Source organism: Penaeus monodon, chromosome 35 (assembly GCF_015228065.2).
Source record: "Penaeus monodon isolate SGIC_2016 chromosome 35, NSTDA_Pmon_1, whole genome shotgun sequence".
Classification (NCBI taxonomy): Eukaryota; Metazoa; Arthropoda; class Malacostraca; order Decapoda; family Penaeidae; genus Penaeus; species Penaeus monodon.
Window position 1 is genome coordinate 14,163,497 of NC_051420.1, and position 17,500 is coordinate 14,180,996.

At 33.3% G+C, this 17,500-nt stretch overlaps 1 protein-coding gene across 1 annotated transcript in view; it reads left to right on the top strand.

Annotated features, from left to right (window-relative positions):
* The window catches only part of LOC119595086, a gene marked incomplete in the record, with an annotated part of 55,371 nt that overhangs the window by 34,920 nt on the left and 2,951 nt on the right, over positions 1-17,500 (top strand). The window contains 4 exon segments of the mRNA XM_037944230.1: positions 123-248; positions 683-809; positions 1,025-1,148; positions 1,485-1,672. Of these exon segments, the coding sequence (XP_037800158.1) occupies positions 123-248; positions 683-809; positions 1,025-1,148; positions 1,485-1,672 (565 nt within the window).

Consider the following 17,500-nt stretch of genomic DNA (forward strand, 5'->3'; position numbering starts at 1 on the left):
ATTCTGGATATGAAATAAGCATTTTAAAAAGAATTTTTAGTTGTGTATAAACTAGTCCTGCTGTTTTTTGCAATGCATCATACTGTTACTTAAGTAGTGACTTATTGCATTGAATGTTTCAGGGGAGAGTAACATCTACACACTAGGTAACATCGGAGCACACAGGGTTGTGTGCACCAAACTCCCCACAGTCGGTCGTGATCGGTCAGCCTCCATTGCTGCTGGAAACACAACGACACGGTTGCTTGGTATGTGCTATAGAATTGTTAATATTTGAATGGTCTATTTATTGTTTTGTTAATTCACATTTGCTCATTTGTTCTCTCTCTTATTATCTTTTTTTTTCTTCTTCTTCTTTTCTTTTTTAATATCTACTTCTTTCCTTCTTTTGATCTTTTCTCATATCTTGTTTCTTCAAATTCTGGTTACTTTCTTCTTCTTTTTTTATTCAACTTCACTTTTTAGAATTTTTAGTGAGGTTTATTTACCTTTGTATAAGTTTTGGACTGTTGTTGCAGTGTAGTGAAAAGTCCCTTTTCACTGGTGAGCTTTGTACAGCCAGTGACTTATAAATAAACATTAATTTGCAATGTGCAGTATCAAGTTCAGCATCATAGCACAGTTAGATGTCAAGCCCTACATGGGATAAACACTTTATTCTCTGTATCCCCTGTGATCACAGGGACTTTCCAGAAAGTGGACTATGTTTTCCTTGTGGGAACGGCAGGAGGAGTTCCACACTACACAGATTACAACAAGCATGTCCGACTTGGTGATGTTGTTGTGTCAACTCCTCCCGATGGACAGAAGTAAGGCATGGAAGTTCTGTGTTTAATCTTATTTCATGTTACTTTTTTTTTACAGCAGGTGGGAATATTAAAGTAGAATTGAGCATTGTTGTAGTCATCAGCATTCTTTTAAAGGCAAATATAAGTATATGATAGAATTTAGTAAAAGTATGCAATTTGTATCTTCTGTTTTACAGAGAGATAGCCATAGATATGTTATTTTGATTCTTTTTCAGGTTTATATACATGTATTGTGAGGGAGCAAAGGTATTAGAAGATGGACTGTTTGAGTTTGACACCAAGTCTTGGGGGCCACCTGACCTTACTCTACAGAAAATTGCTCAACAGCTAAAGGAACAGGTAATGTAATTTACTGAGATAGTCCTAGTTAAATATTAGGGGTCACTATGTGTTTACATATATATCAGGAAGAATCAGAAAGAGCCTGCCTTGTCTGGCCATCATTATTGTTGTTATTACTATCATTACTAATAATGATAGTTCTATAGTAAGCCACCATGTATGTTATAAAGTAAAGTATGAGCTAATGACAGTCATTGTAACAGAAGCAGTAGTAGTGGTATTTCATTTTTCTTACCAACACATTGTGATAGTGAATAATGATTGTTATTTGTTTTACTTATTATTATTATTATTATTTTTATTATTATTTGTTTTCTTTTTCACTGACCCCAGGGTGAGGAGGCATGTGGCCCAGCACCTTGGCTCCAGTACATGTCCGAAGGCAATGGCAAATTAGCAGCACAGGAGATGGACTTTAAGAGACCAGGTGAAGGAACAGACAAGTTGTACATGAGTATTGGAGGCTCAGACGTGATTGAGGTATCCCATCCCATGCCTCCCGAAGGGGCCGAGAATGTCAGGTAAAGATCTTTTTCCCATCCTATATCCCTTCTCTGTTTTGCTGCCCTGTAATGGTGCATTTCAGTATTAATTTTTAATGGAACTGATGAGGTTTCAGCAGACTCATGCCTGCATTTGCACTTAGATTGTGATAAGAAATAGGAAGGTAGGGTTTTTCAAAATTAATTTTTGTTGCACAAGCACATCTTCACCTCCAAATTATTAAATGATGTCCAAAAGCTGTAAATATGTAAAACAGATGCAAGGATTGTTATAAAGGAGACATTGGTATGGTAGTATATTTAATGAAAGTGAATCAAGATGATTATTGTATTGTACTTACATGAGTTTGGGATATTGCTGCATAATATAGTATTTTTCAAATATTCACAGGATAGTATGAAGTAATAATTTGCTCATGATTTTAAGTCTTAAGAGTCCTTTTTAGAAATTGACAATTAAACTGACTGTAAGTAATATATCCAAAAAAGTTTAAGTTTTCATGTACCCCCTTTTTTATATTTTATTCTTAAAGATTATCAGACAGACCAATGGATAAGCCAATATTAAGAATAAGGTATTTATGCCATAAGCTTTTCCTCTATACTGCTATCTGTGCTTGTGTCCATTCACAATATTCACTAGCCACATGTAGATGCCAGCACATCTCAACGAGCTGCACCACTTACAGGGAAATCTTTTAAAACCTGAATTGACTGGTGTTATTGCTTTGTAATTATGGCAAGAGTTACAGGATTTCTTCAGTACTGTTAATGGAATTGCTGAGCTTTATAATGTCTGTGTTTAAGAACAAGATTCCAGCTAATAGTCAATAGAGGATGTTATTTTATACTGCACCATAGGAAGTGTCTTTCAGTTATGTTTTCAGGTTGGGATAAGGGTTTGACATACCTTCTATAAGCCAGCCAAAATAACCCCCTGATAAGTTGAAACTGCCAGTTAATTTCTAATTGGTATTTTTAATTTGCTTAAGATTACTTAAATTGATCTGAAAACTTCATATATATATACACCATACGTAATTTCAAATAACGAAAATTCTTTAATGCATAGATCCTGGATACAAGATGGAACTTATTTTGTAGTAAACATGTAAGCAGTTTGAGTGACGATAAGTAGTTTGAGTGAAAGTGATGCTTCTGGTATAAGTCTACATGTTGGTAGCTCTTGGATAAAGGGAATGGTAGGAAAAGAATATCCCAAATGCCCTATGGTAGAACAGGGAATTAGCAGGGACTTGTATGCTTTTGTGTTAGTTTTGGCACTCCCCTTTCTTTGAGTTTTGTGCACATAAAGCTAATGTGTTAACCCATTGGTTGCAGTTTTATGTACTGTCCACTGTATTGTTTTGTGATGGCTTCGTAAGTACTCAGCCACCAAGGACCTCACCTGATTTCTCTGTTCCTTGAATTTGTGGGAAATTAAATTTTTTCCAGTGCTATAAATATCGATAGTGATATTATTATTAATGACATTATGATTATCATGATGATACTGAAATACTAACGACAATGAGGGAAATTATTTCTGAATAATCATACCCATGAAACTTGACCCTTCCAAGGTCATCAGCCCTCAGTCTTTATCAATTTAAAATTTCACTCATCCGTTATTTGAATATTGGTAATAATAATCAACATTTATTTACTTAATAATTAGTCATATTTTTACAATAAAGAAATGAAACATTTATGGTCTGTAGTTTGGAAAATGATGAGTCATCCAGTTGCTTGCATGATGGTGAGTTGACTGCAGATGATACCTTTCCAATCCAAAACAAGACCAATGCTAAATCTACACTAGAGGAAAACAAGCCAAACAAGGTCAGAAATGTACTTGATGAAACTTGCTTCAGCAGTAATTGCCATTTTCATCTCTAAAACAGAAATCTACCAAAGTGCAAGACATATTACTGAATCATATAGTCACATGTGGTAATTAGGAAATTCAGCAACTGGAAGAACAAATCAACTGGAACAACTGGGAGCTGACTCTCATCAGAGGCTCTCATTAATGGCTCTCACGCATGATCCAAATGTTTGATATATTAGGAAGAATATTGTTTATTCCTCCTATTTATACTTGTTTCCCCTGCAGGCTCTATCAGCTGTGCAAACAAGATGAGAGTTGAAGAATCTCGCCATATTCATTTTCTCAGTAGGGGAAGTCACCCTGCAGGATTTCACCTACTGTCCAAAGAATTTTAGTTTTACCACAAATGATGTTCGTAACTATACATGTATTATCTATATAATGGACATTGCATAAATGAATATGCTCAAACTTTCAAACTTGCCATAATCAATCTCAGTGCTGTGGCAAATGAACATATAAAGAGCAAAATATCTTCAGAGTATTGTTCACTTCATTTTCATTGAAGTTGTACTTGGCAGAGGAGGCAAACAGATGAATATCTTGTCCAAGGGTGACCTAAAAGCTACTGGACAGAAGGGACACTTTGCTGCCCCATTCATACTCCTCAAAATACATGCCACTGCCCTGCTAACCAAAAAAAGGATAGAAATGAAATGATTAACGCTTCTATAACTAAAGTGAACAAAACTAGAATTCAGGACAGCAGGAGGCAAAGAGATGGAGATTCAAGGTTACGGGCAGAAAAAGACAAAGGGACAAAGACTAGATTCAGTGCCATGGGTAAATACTGAAGGGAGATAAAAGTTATCATAATGACAGCCACTGCCCAAGTCATTATATAAAATAGGTTAATATCTAAAATAACTATGTAGACCATACAAATAATATATTCAAATCTAAATATATGACTCGTGTTGAGATATTCTCAGTGAACAGTAAAACAAGAGTAAATATTTCTAAAAAACAAAGAAAAAGGTAAACAGGTGAGATAAGTAGACCTAATAATTGACTCTTTAGTGACTTATTGTGGAGCCATCTGTGTAAACACATTTGATAAACTAAAATGCAGTAGACATGGCATGCATATCATGCTAACTGTGACCATTGAGTTAATATATTAGTGAAGTGAATAGGAACTGATTAAAGAGCTAAGCAAATTAGTTAGTGAATGAATGAGAAGGTAAATAAGCAAGTTGGTGAGTGAGTGATTGAGTTGCTGGGAGAATGAGTAAAGGGGTATATAAATTAGTGAGTGTGTAGGGTAAAGATGTATTGAGGTGGTGAGGAATAAGTGAAAAAGAGATAGAGAAAAAAGAAAGAAAGAAAGAAAAAAAGCTAATAAGCAGGAATAAGAGAGGGGAGAAATGCTGAGATATATTTTCCTGACAATGTTTTCAAAGTGAAGAACATAAAAGAAATTCTTAATCCTTTGCACATATTTGTTTGGTGAACACTATTCATTATGACCAGTGTGGGGAAAGGCATGAATGAGGATGAATATCTTCACAGTGCAAGAGATGTACTGACATATCTCTTGCAGTGTGAAGGTACTCATTCTCAATTACAATATCAGTTAAAATTTCTTTTATGTTCTCACTTTGAAAACATTGTCAGGAAAATATATCTCAGCATTTCTCCCCTCTCTTATCCTGCTTATTAGCTTTTTTTCTTCTTTCTTTCTTTTTTCTATCTCTTTTCACTTATTCCTCACCACCTCAAACATCTTTACCTACACACTACACTAATTTATATACCCCTTTATCATTCTCCCAGCAACTCATCACTCACTCCCAATTTGGGCTATTTACCTTCTCATTCATTCACAACTAATTGCTTAGCTCTTTAATCAGTTCTATTCACTTCACTAATATATTAACTCAATGGTCACAGTTAGCTGTATGCATGCCATGTCTACTGCATTTTAGTTATCAAATGTGTTTACACAGATGGCTCCACAATAAGTCACTAAAGAGCAATTATTAGGTCTACTTATCTACCTGTTACCTTTTTCTTGTTTTAAATATTTACTCTTGTTTTACTGTTCACTGAGAATATCTCAACACGAGTCATATATTTAGATTTGAATATATTATTTGTATGGTCTACATAGTTATTTTAGATTTTAACCTATTTTATTAATACTTGCAGGAGTGGCGTCATTATATGAAACTTTATCTCCCTTCAGTATTTACCCATGGCACTGAATCTAGTCTTTGTCCCTTTGTCTTTTTCTGCCGTAACTTGATTCCATTTTGCCTCCTGCTGTCCTGAATTCTAGTTTGTTCACTTTAGTTATAGAAGCGTTAATCATTTCATTTCTATCCTTTTTTTGTTAGCAGGCAGTGGCATGTATTTTGAGGAGTATGAATGGGCAGCAAAGTGTCCCTTCTGTCAGTAGCTTTTGAGGTCACCCTTGGACAAGATATTCATCTGTTTGCCTCCTCTGCCAAGTACAATTCAATGAAAATGAAGTGAACAATACTCTGAAGATATTTTGCTCTTTATATGTCATTTGCCACAGCACTGAGATTGATTATGACAAGTTTGAACGTTTGAGCATATCAATTATGCAAGCCATTATATAATAATACATGTATATTACGAACAATTTGTGGTAAAAACTAAAATTCTTTGGACAGTAGGTGAAATCCTGCAGGGTGGACTTCCCTACTGAGAAAATGAATATGCGAGATTCTTCAACTCTCATCTGTTTGCACAGCTGATAGAGCTGCAGGGAAACAATAATAGGAGGAATAAACAATATTCTTCCTAATATATCAAACATTTGGACATGCGTGAAAGCCATTAATGAGAGCCTCTGATGAGAGAAAAAGCTCCCAGTTGTTCCAGTTGATTTGTTCTCCAGTTGCTGAATTTCCTAATTACCACATGTGACATATGATTCGTAATATGTCTTGCACTTTGGTAGATCTGTTTAGAGATGAAAATGGCAATTACTGCTGAAGCAAGTTCATCAAGTACATTTCTGACCTTGTTTGGCTTGTTTTCTCTAGTGTAGATTTAGCATTGGTCTTGTTTGGATTGGGAAAGGTATCATCTGCAGTCAACTCACATCATGCAAGCAACTGGATGACTCCATCATTTTCCAAACTACAGACCTAAATGTTTCTTCTTTATTGTAAAAATATGACTATATAAATTAGTAATAAATGTGATTATTATACCAATATTCAAAAACGGATGAGTGAAATTTTAAATGATAAAGACTGAGGGCTGATGACCTTGGAAGGTCAGTTCATGGGTGATTATTCAGAAATAATTTCCCTCATTGTCGTTAGTATTTCAGTATCATCATGATTAACATAATGTCATTAATAATAATATCGCATCGATTTTAAGCACTCGGAAAAATTTAATTTCCCACAAATTCAGGAACAGAGAAATAGGTGAGGTCCTTGTGACTGAGTACTTACGAAGCATCACAAAAACAATACAGTGGACAGTACATAAAATGCAACCAATGGGTTAACACATTAGCTTTATGTGCACAAAACTCAAGAAAGGGGAGTGCCAAAACTAACACAAAAAGCATACAGCCCTGCTAATTCCTTTTGTTTACCATAGGGCATTTGGGATATTCTTTCCTACCATTCCCTTTATCAAGAGCTAACAAACATGTAGACTTATGTCAGAAGCATCACTTTCACTCAAACTACTTATCGTCACTCAAACTGCTTACATGTTTACTACAAAATAAGTTCCATCTTGTATCCAGGATTATGCATTAAAGAATTTTCGTTATTTGAAATCGTATGGTGTAATATATATGAAGTTTCAGATCAATTTAGTAATCTTAAGCAAATTAAAAATACCAATTAGAAATTACGGCAGTTTAAACTTATCAGGGGTTATTTTGGGCTGGCTTATAGAAGGTATGTCAAACCCTTATCCCAACCTGAAAACATAACTGAAAGACACTTCCTATGGTGCAGTATAAAATAACATCCTCTATTGATATTAGCTGGAATCTTGTTCTTAAACACAGACATTATAAAGCTCAGCAATTCCATTAACAGTACTGAAGAAATCCTGTAACTCTTGCCATAATACAAAGCTAACACCAGTCAATTCAGGTTTAAAAAGATTTACTGTAAGTGGTGCAGCTCGTGAGAGTGCTGGCATCAAACATGTGGCTAGTGAATATTGTGATGGACACAAGCACAGATAGCAGTATAGAGGAAAAGCTTATGGCATAAATACCTTATTCTTAATATTGGCTTATCCTTGTCTGTCTGATAATCTTTAAGAATAAATATAAAAAAGGGGGTACATGAAACTTAAAACTTTTTGGATATATACTTACAGTCAGTTTAATTGCAATTTCAAAAAGGACTCTAAAACTTAAAATCATGAGCAAATTATACTTCATACTATCCTGTGATATTTGAAAAATACTATATATGCAGCAATATCCCAAACTCATTAAGTAAATACAATAAATCATCTGATTCACTTTCATTAAATATAACCATACCAATGTCCTTATAACAACTGCATCTGTTTTACATATTTACAGCTTTTGAACAATCATTAAATTTGAGTGAAGATGTGTTTGTGCAACAAAAATTAATTTGAAAAACCCTACCTTCCTATTTTTTATCACAATTTAAGTGCAAATGCAGGCATGAGTCTGCTGAAACCTCATCAGTTCCATTAAAAATTAATACTGAATGCACCATACAGGGCAGCAACAGAGAAGGGATATAGGATGGGAAAAAGATCTTTACCTGACATTCTCGGCCCTTCGGAGGCATGGATGGATACCTCAATCACGTTGAGCCTCCATACTTGTACAACTTGTCTGTTCCTTCACCTGGTCTCTTAAAGCCATCTCCTGTGCTGCAAATTTTGCCATTGCCTTCGGACATGTACTGGAGCAAGGTGCTGGGGCCACATGCCTCTCCCTGACTGGGTCAGTGAAAAAGAAAAATAATAATAAAAAATTAATAATATAATAAGTAAAACAATAACAATCATTATTCACTATCACAATGTGTTGGTAAGAAAAATGAAATACCACTATACTGCTTCTGTTACAATGACTGTCATTAGCTCATACTTTACTTTATAACATACATGTGGCTTACTATAGAACTATCATTATTAGTAATGATAGTAAAACAACAATAATGATGGCCAGAAAAGGCAGGCTCTTCTGATTCTTCCTGATATATATGTAAACATAGTGACCCCTAATATTTAACTAGGACTATCTCAGTAAATTACATTACCTGTCCTTAGCTGTTGAGCAATTTCTGTAGAGTAAGGTCAGGTGGCCCAAGATTTGGTGTCAAACTCAAACAGTCCATCTTCAATACTTGCTCCCTCACAATACCATGTATATAAACCTGAAAAAGAATCAAAATAACATACTATGGCTATTCTCTGTAAACAGAAGATACAATTGCATACTTTTACTAAATTCTATCATATACTTAATTTGCCTTAAAAGAATGCTGATGACTACCAATGCTCAGTTTACTTTAATATTCCCACCATGCTGTAAAAAAAAAGTAACATGAAATAAGATTAAACACAGAACTTCCATGCCTTACTTCTGTCCATCGGAGGAGTTGACACAACAACATCACCGAGTCGGACATGCTTGTAATCTGTGTAGTGTGGAACTCCTCCTGCCGTTCCCACAAGGAAAACAAGTCCACTTTCTGGAAAGTCCCTGTGATCACAGGGGATACAGAGAATAAAGTTTTTATCCCATGTAGGGCTTGACATCTGAATTGTGCTATGATTGCTGAACTTGATACTGCACAATTGCAAAATTAATGTTTATTGTATAAGTCATGGCTGTACAAAGCTCACAGTGAAAAGGGACTTTTCATGCACTGCAACACCAGTCCAAAACTTATACAAAGGTAAATAACACTCATAAAAATTCTAAAAAGTGAAGTTGAATAAAAAAGAAGGAAGAAAGTAACCAGAATTTGAAGAAACAAGATGTGAGAAAAGATCAAAAGAAGGAAAGAAGTAGATATAAAAGAAAAAGAAGAAGACAGAAAAAAAAAGATATAAGGAGAGAACAATGAGCAAATGTGATTAACAAAACAATAAATAGACCATTCAAATATTACATCTTAGCACATACCAAGCAACGTGCGTTGTGTTTCCAGAGCAATGGAGGCTGACCGATCACGACCCTGTGGGAGTTTGGTGCACACAACCCTGTGTGCTCCGATGTTACTGTGTGTAGATGTAACTCTCCCCTGAAACATTCTGCAATAAGTCATACTTAAAGAAACAGTATGATGCATTGCAAAAAAGCAGGACTAGTTTATACACAACAAAAAATCTTTTTAAAATGCTTATTTCATATCAGAATTGTGAAGTGTCTAGTGCTAAATGATAATGTTTCTGATTGATAAAGTAATAAGTGATTTAAATAATTTGAAATCTTACTTATGCCTTGTAATCTTATATATATATGAATATCGAAAATGTGATTTTTTCTATTTATATCTCTAAAGAACATTACAGGTTAACATAGATATAGAACAAACAAGGGTTAACAACACTGAATGTAAATGTAAAACACACACGAAAAGGCAATTCTAACAAAAGCATAAACTGTGTTTTCACAAAGAAAACTTGCAACACATTAGGATTAGATGAATAATGATTTGTTATACATATGGAAAAATAATGAAATTATTCTAGTAGTACTCACCGTCTTCCGCAAATATAAATATTCTAAATAAAATTTTCACTCTTTGCCTTATGAAACATGATAATGTATATGATTTCAAAATTATATCCTGTATATTCTAAAACATAGATAAGATATACATTGATATATACATTTTCACTTGTTATATTTTTTTATTTAATTTTCTATCTATTTCCTTTAATACTTTTTGTATTACCTTTTACAAAAACAGTCATAATTAATTCAAGCATTGTTCAGTGTTCAAAAAACATTGCCATAATGAAAAATTTACACAAAATATTTCTCTGAAGTCTATTACAGTATAATAAAAAAAATGAAAAGACTAATGGAATCAAAACAATAAAATAAAAAGATTAAATAACAGTGCTAATGTTTTCTATAACAAAATAATATGAGAGCGTATACTTCTTTCACTCTTGACATTATAATAAAATATATAGATCTTGTTAGCCAACTAAAAATACAAACTCGAAAGCAAAAGAAAGTGCTGAGAATGATAGTAAATAGAAAAAACTTGCAAAGATTCTTCATAAAGTCAAGCAAGTTGCAAGCAAAACAACAGAGAGAGCATGCAGGGCAACAGGCTATTGTAACATCTTTCCACTGAATGTGTTATATTATGAATGTACATGTGTGCTTCTGATGCTATAATCCATATTATGAGCAAGAAAACAAAGCCATGCCATATCTGTGTTGTATATGTCGGTCCTGTCCTCTGCATTCATGATTTTATTTGTAGTTGAGAGAAGAAAAAAAAGCAAAAAGAAAGGAATAGAAAAGAAAAAATACACCCACAGAAAATATTCACAAAAGGGCAAATAACCTCTGGACTTATTTAATCCCTAATAGACATATATGGCACTTGTCGTAATCAGACTACGAAATGCATTGAAAGATGTTTTGCTTAGTTCTTCCTCTATTTTAAATTCTTTTTACAGTTTTTATCTCATTTTACTTATTCATCTATTATTTATTTATCTACTTATTTATCTTTTCTTTTTCTCCTGTCGTGCAGGGTTATGCACTTGTTGTCCTTAGGACCATCAGGCACGTGGACAAAATATAGCAAGTCATCTTACCTACTCCTGAACAAGAATCTCTAAACTTCTTTAGACAGGACAACCATTGTTGATTTATGGAAACAGGAATTGGGAAAAAAAAGTATGAGTTCATACAGAAAAGTGAAAAACAGAGTAAAAAAAAACAGATATAATAGTTTTTGAATATATAAAACACATATATATATTAAAAATAATTTTTATATATATATATATATATATATAATATATATATATATATATATATATATATATTCTATATATTTATATATATATATTAGTGTGTATGTATGTATATGCATTACACATAATATTATATCTGTTTTTATTTTACTCTGTTTTTACTTTCTGTATGAACTCCATACTTTTTTTCCCAATTCTGTTTCCTTTAAAATAAACAATGGTTGTCCTGTCTAAAGAAAGTTTAGAGATTCTTGTTCAGGATAGGTTAAGATGACTTGCTATATTTTGTCCACGTGCTGAGGTCCTAAGACAACAAGTGCATAACCTGCACGCAGGAGTAAAAACGAAAAGATAAATAAGTAGATACATAAATAAATAGATGAATAAGTAAAAGAGATAAAAACTGTAAGAAAGAATTTTAAAAAATAGAGAAGAAACTAAGCAGTAAAAATCTTTCAATGCTTTTGGGTTAGTATGATTACGACAAGTGCATATATTTTATTGGATTAAAAAGTCCAGAGTTATTTGCCTTTTTGTGAATATTTTTCTGTGGTGTGATTTTTCTTTTCCTTTCCTTCTTTTTGCTTTTTTTTCTCTCAACTACAAATAAAATCATGAATGGCAGAGGAGCAGGACCGACATTTTACAACACAGATATGCATGGCATTTGTTTTCTTGCTCATACTATGGGATTATGAGCAGCAGAAGCACCATGTACATTCATATATATACACATTCAGTGGAAAGATGGTTTACAATAGCCTGTTGCCCTGCCCTCCTCTGTGTTTTGCTTGCAACTGCTTGACTTTATGAAGAATCTTTGCAATTTTTTTCTATTTACTGATATTCATCAGCACTTTCTTTTGCTTTCGAGTCTTATTTTTAGTTGGCTAACAAGATCTATGATATTCTTTATATGTCAAGAGTGAAAGACAGTCACGCTCTCATATTATTTTTTTTATAGAAAAATTAGCACTGTATTTAATCTTTTTATTTTTTTTATTATTGTCTTTCATTTTTTTTATTAATAATAGACTTCAGAGAAGTATATTTTGTTAATTTTTATCATTATGGCAATGTTTTGAACACTGAACAATGCTTTGAATTAATTATGACTGTTTTGTAAAAGGGAATACAAAAAGTAATTAAAGGAAATAGATAGAAAATTAAATAAAAAAATATAACAAAGTGAAAAATGTATATATCATGTATATATTATCTAGTTTTAGAAATACAGGATATAATTTTGAGTCATATACATATTCAGTTTCATAAAGGCAAGAGTGAAAATGTATATTTAGAAATATTTATATTTGCGGAAGAACGGTGAGTACTACTAGAAAAATTCATTATTTCCATATGTATAACAAAATCATTATTCATCTAATCCTAATGTGTTCAAGTTTCTTTGTGAAACACAGTTTTATGCTTTTGTTAGAAGTGCCTTTTCGTGTGGTTTTACATTTACTTCAGTTGTTACCCCTTGTTTGTTCTATATCTATGTTAACCTGTAATGTCTTTTAGAGATTATAAATAGAAAAAATCCATTTTCGAATTTCAATATATGAAGATTACAAGCATAAGTAAATTTCAATTATAAAATCACTTTATTACTTTATCAGATCAGAAAACATATATCATTTAGCACTAGACACTTCACAATTTGGATATGAAATAAGCATTTTAAAAAGAATTTTTTGTTGTGTAATACTATTTCCTGCTGTGTTTGCAATGCATCATACGTTACTTAAGTAGTGACTATTGCATTGAATGTTTCAGGGAGAGTACATCTTACACACTAGGTAACATCGGAGCACACAGGGTTGTGTGCACCAAATCCCACAGTCGGTCGTGATCGTCAGCCTCCATTGCTGCTGGAAACACAAGACCGGTTGACTGGTATGTGCTATGAATTGTAATATTTGAATGGTCATTTATTGTTTTGTTAATTCACATTTGCTCATTGTTCTCTTCTAATCTTTTTTTTTCTTCTTCTTCTTTTCTTTTTGTTATATTTTTCCTTCTTTGATCTTTCTCACATCTTGTTTCTTCAAATCTGGTTCTTCTTCTCTTTTTTATCAACTACTTTTTAGAATTTTTAGTGAGGTTTATTTCCCTTGTATAAGTTTTGGACTGGTGTTGCAGTGCAGTGAAAAGTCCTTTTCACTGGTGACTTTGTACAGCCAGTGACTTATAAAACATTAATTTGCAATGTGCATTTATCAAGTTCATCATCATAGCACATTTCGATGTCAAGCCTACAGGGATAAACACTTTATTCTCTTTATCCACTGTGATCACAGGGACTTTCCAGAAAGTGGACTATGTTTCCTTGTGGGAACGGCAGGAGGAGTTCCACACTACACAGATTACAACAAGCTGTCCGACTCGGTGATGTTGTTGTGTCAACTCTCCCGATGGACAGAAGTAAGGCATGGAAGTTCTGTGTTAATCTATTAATGTTACTTTTTTTTTACAGCAGGTGGGAATATTAAAGTAGAAAATGAGCTTGTTGTACATCAGCTATTTTAAAGTCAAATATAAGTATATGATAGAATTTAGTAAAGTATGCAATTTGTATCTTCTGTTTACAGAGAGCATGTCACTGATGATGTTATTTTGATTCTTTTTCAGGTTTATATACATGTATTGTGAGGGAGCAAAGTATTAGAAGATGGACTGTTTGAGTTTGACACCAAGTCTTGGGGCCACTGACCTTACTCTACAGAAAATTGCTCAACAGCTAAAGGAACAGGTAATGAAATTTACTGAGAAGTCTAGTTAAATATTAGGGGTCACTATGTGTTTACATATATTCAGGAAGAATCAGAAAGAGCTGCCTTTCGGCCTCTTTATTGTTGTTATTATATCATACTAAATGATAGTTCTATAGTAAGCCACCATGTATGATTATAAAGAAAGTATGAGCTAATGACCGTCTGTAAAAAGACAGATAGTAGGTATCATTTCTTACCAAACATGTGATAGTGAATAATGATTGTTATTTGTTTTACTTATTTTATTATATTATTTTTATTATTATTTGTTTCTTTTTCACTGACCCGGGTGAGGAGGCATGTGCCAGCACCTTGGCTCCAGTACCCCGAGCAATGGCAAATAGCAGCACAGGAGAGGGAAACTTAAGAGACCAGGTGAAGGAACAGACAGTTGTACATGAGTATTGGAGGCTCAGAGTGATTGAGTATCCATCCCATGCCTCCAAGGGCGAGAATTTTCGGTAAAGATCTTTTTCCCATCCTATATCCCTTCTCTGTTTGCGCCCTGTAATGGTGCATGTCAGTATTAATTTTAATGGAACTGATGAGGTTTCAGCAGACTCATGCCTGCATTTGCACTTAGATTGTGATAAAAAATAGGAAGGTAGGGTTTTTCAAAATTAATTTTTGTTAGCCAAGAACATCTTCACCTCAAAATTATTAAATGATGTTCAAAAGCTGTAAATATGTAAAACAGATGCAAGGTTTTTATTAAGGAGACTTTGGTATGGTGAGTATTTTATGAAAGTGAATCAAGATGATTATTGTATTGTATTACATGAGTTTGGGATATTGCTGCATAATATAGTTTTTTTCAAAATTCACAGATAGTATAATTAATAATTTGCTCATGATTTAGTTTAAGAGTCCTTTTTAGAAATTGACAAATTAAACTGACTGTAAGTAATATATCCAAAAAAGTTTAAGTTTTCATGTACCCCTTTTTATATTTTTTTTTAAAGATTATCAGAAAGACAATGGTAACAATATTAAGAATAAGGTATTTATGCCATAAGCTTTCCTCTATACTGCTATCTGTCTTGTGTCCATTCAAATATTCACTAAGCACATGTAGATGCCAGCACATCTCACGAGCTGCACCACTTAGGGAAATCTTTTAAAACCGAATTGACTGTATGCTTTGAATTATGGCAATGAGTTACAGGATTTCTCAGTACTGTTAAGGATTGTTTGAGCTTATAATGTCTGTGTTAAAAAGATTCCAGCTAATAGTCAATAGAGGATGTTATTTTATACTGCACCATAGGAAGTTCTTCAGTTATGTTTTAGTTGGGATAAGGGTTTGACATACCTCTATAAGCAGCAAATAACCCTGATAAGTTGAAACTGCCAGTTATTTAATGTATTTTAATTTGCTTAAGATTACTTAAATTGATCTGAAAACTTCATATATAATACCATAGTAATTTCAAATAACGAAAATTATTTAAGCATAAGATCCTGGATACAAGATGGAACTTTTTGTAGTAACATGTAAGCAGTTTTGAGTGACGATAAGTAGTTTGAGTGAAATGAGCTTCTGACATAAGTCTACATGTGGTAGCTCTTGAAAAGGGAATGGTAGGAAAAGAATATCCAACCTATGTAGTAAACAGGGAATTAGCGGGGACGTTGTAGCTTTGTGTGTTAGTTTTGGCACTACCCTTTTTTGAGTTTTGTGCAATAAAGCTAATTGTTTTAAAACCCCATGGTTGCAGTTTTATGTACTGTCACTGTATTGTTTTGTGATGGCTTCGTAGTTCAGCCCAAGGACCTCACCTGATTCTCTTTCCTTGAATTTTGTGGAAAAAAATTTTTTTCCCCAGGTAGAAATATCGATAGTGATATTATTATTAATGACATTATGATATCATGAGGGATACTGAAATACTAAGACAATGAGGGAAATTATTGATAATCTACCCATGAAACTTGACCCTTCAAGGTCATCAGCCCTCAGTCTTTATCAATTTAAAATTTCACTCATCCGTTATTTGAATATTGGTAATAATAATCAACATTTATTTACTATAATTAGTCATATTTTAACAATAAAGAAATGAACATTTATGTCTGTAGTTTGAAAATGATGAGTCATCCAGTGTTCATGATGTGAGTATTTGACTGCAGATGATCTTTCCAACCAAAACAAGACCAAGCTAAATCTACACTAGTGGAAAACAAGCCAAACAAGGTCAGAAATGTATTGATGAAACTTGCTCAGCAGTAATTGCCTTTCATCTCTAAAACAGAAATCCTACCAAAGTGCAAGACATATTACTGAATCATATAGTCACATGTTGGTAATTAGGAAATTCCAACTGGAAAACAAATACTGAACAACTGGGAGCGACATCTCAATCAGAGGCTCTCATTAAGGCTCTCACGCATGATCCAAATGTTTGATATATTAGGAAAAAGAATAGTTTATTCCTCCTATTATACTTGTTACCTGAGGCTCTACAGCTGTGCAAACAAGATGAGAGTTAAAGAATCATCGCCATATTCATTTTCTCAGTAGGGGAAGTCACCCTGCAGGATTTACCTTGTCCAAATAGATTAGTTTACCACAAAATGATGTTCGTAACTATACATGTATTATCTATATAATGGACATTGCATAAATGAATATGCTCAAACTTTCAAACTTGCCATAATCAATCTCAGTGCTGTGGCAAATGAACATATAAAGAGCAAAATATCTTCAGAGTATTGTTCACTTCATTTTCATTGAAGTTGTACTTGGCAGAGGAGGCAAACAGATGAATATCTTGTCCAAGGGTGACCTAAAAGCTACTGGACAGAAGGGACACTTTGCTGCCCCATTCATACTCCTCAAAATACATGCCACTGCCCTGCTAACCAAAAAAAGGATAGAAATGAAATGATTAACGCTTCTATAACTAAAGTGAACAAAACTAGAATTCAGGACAGCAGGAGGCAAAGAGATGGAGATTCAAGGTTATGGGCAGAAAAAGACAAAGGGACAAAGACTAGATTCAGTGCCATGGGTAAATACTGAAGGGAGATAAAAGTTATCATAATGACAGCCACTGCCCAAGTCATTATATAAAATAGGTTAATATCTAAAATAACTATGTAGACCATACAAATAATATATTCAAATCTAAATATATGACTCGTGTTGAGATATTCTCAGTGAACAGTAAAACAAGAGTAAATATTTCTAAAAAACAAAGAAAAAGGTAAACAGGTGAGATAAGTAGACCT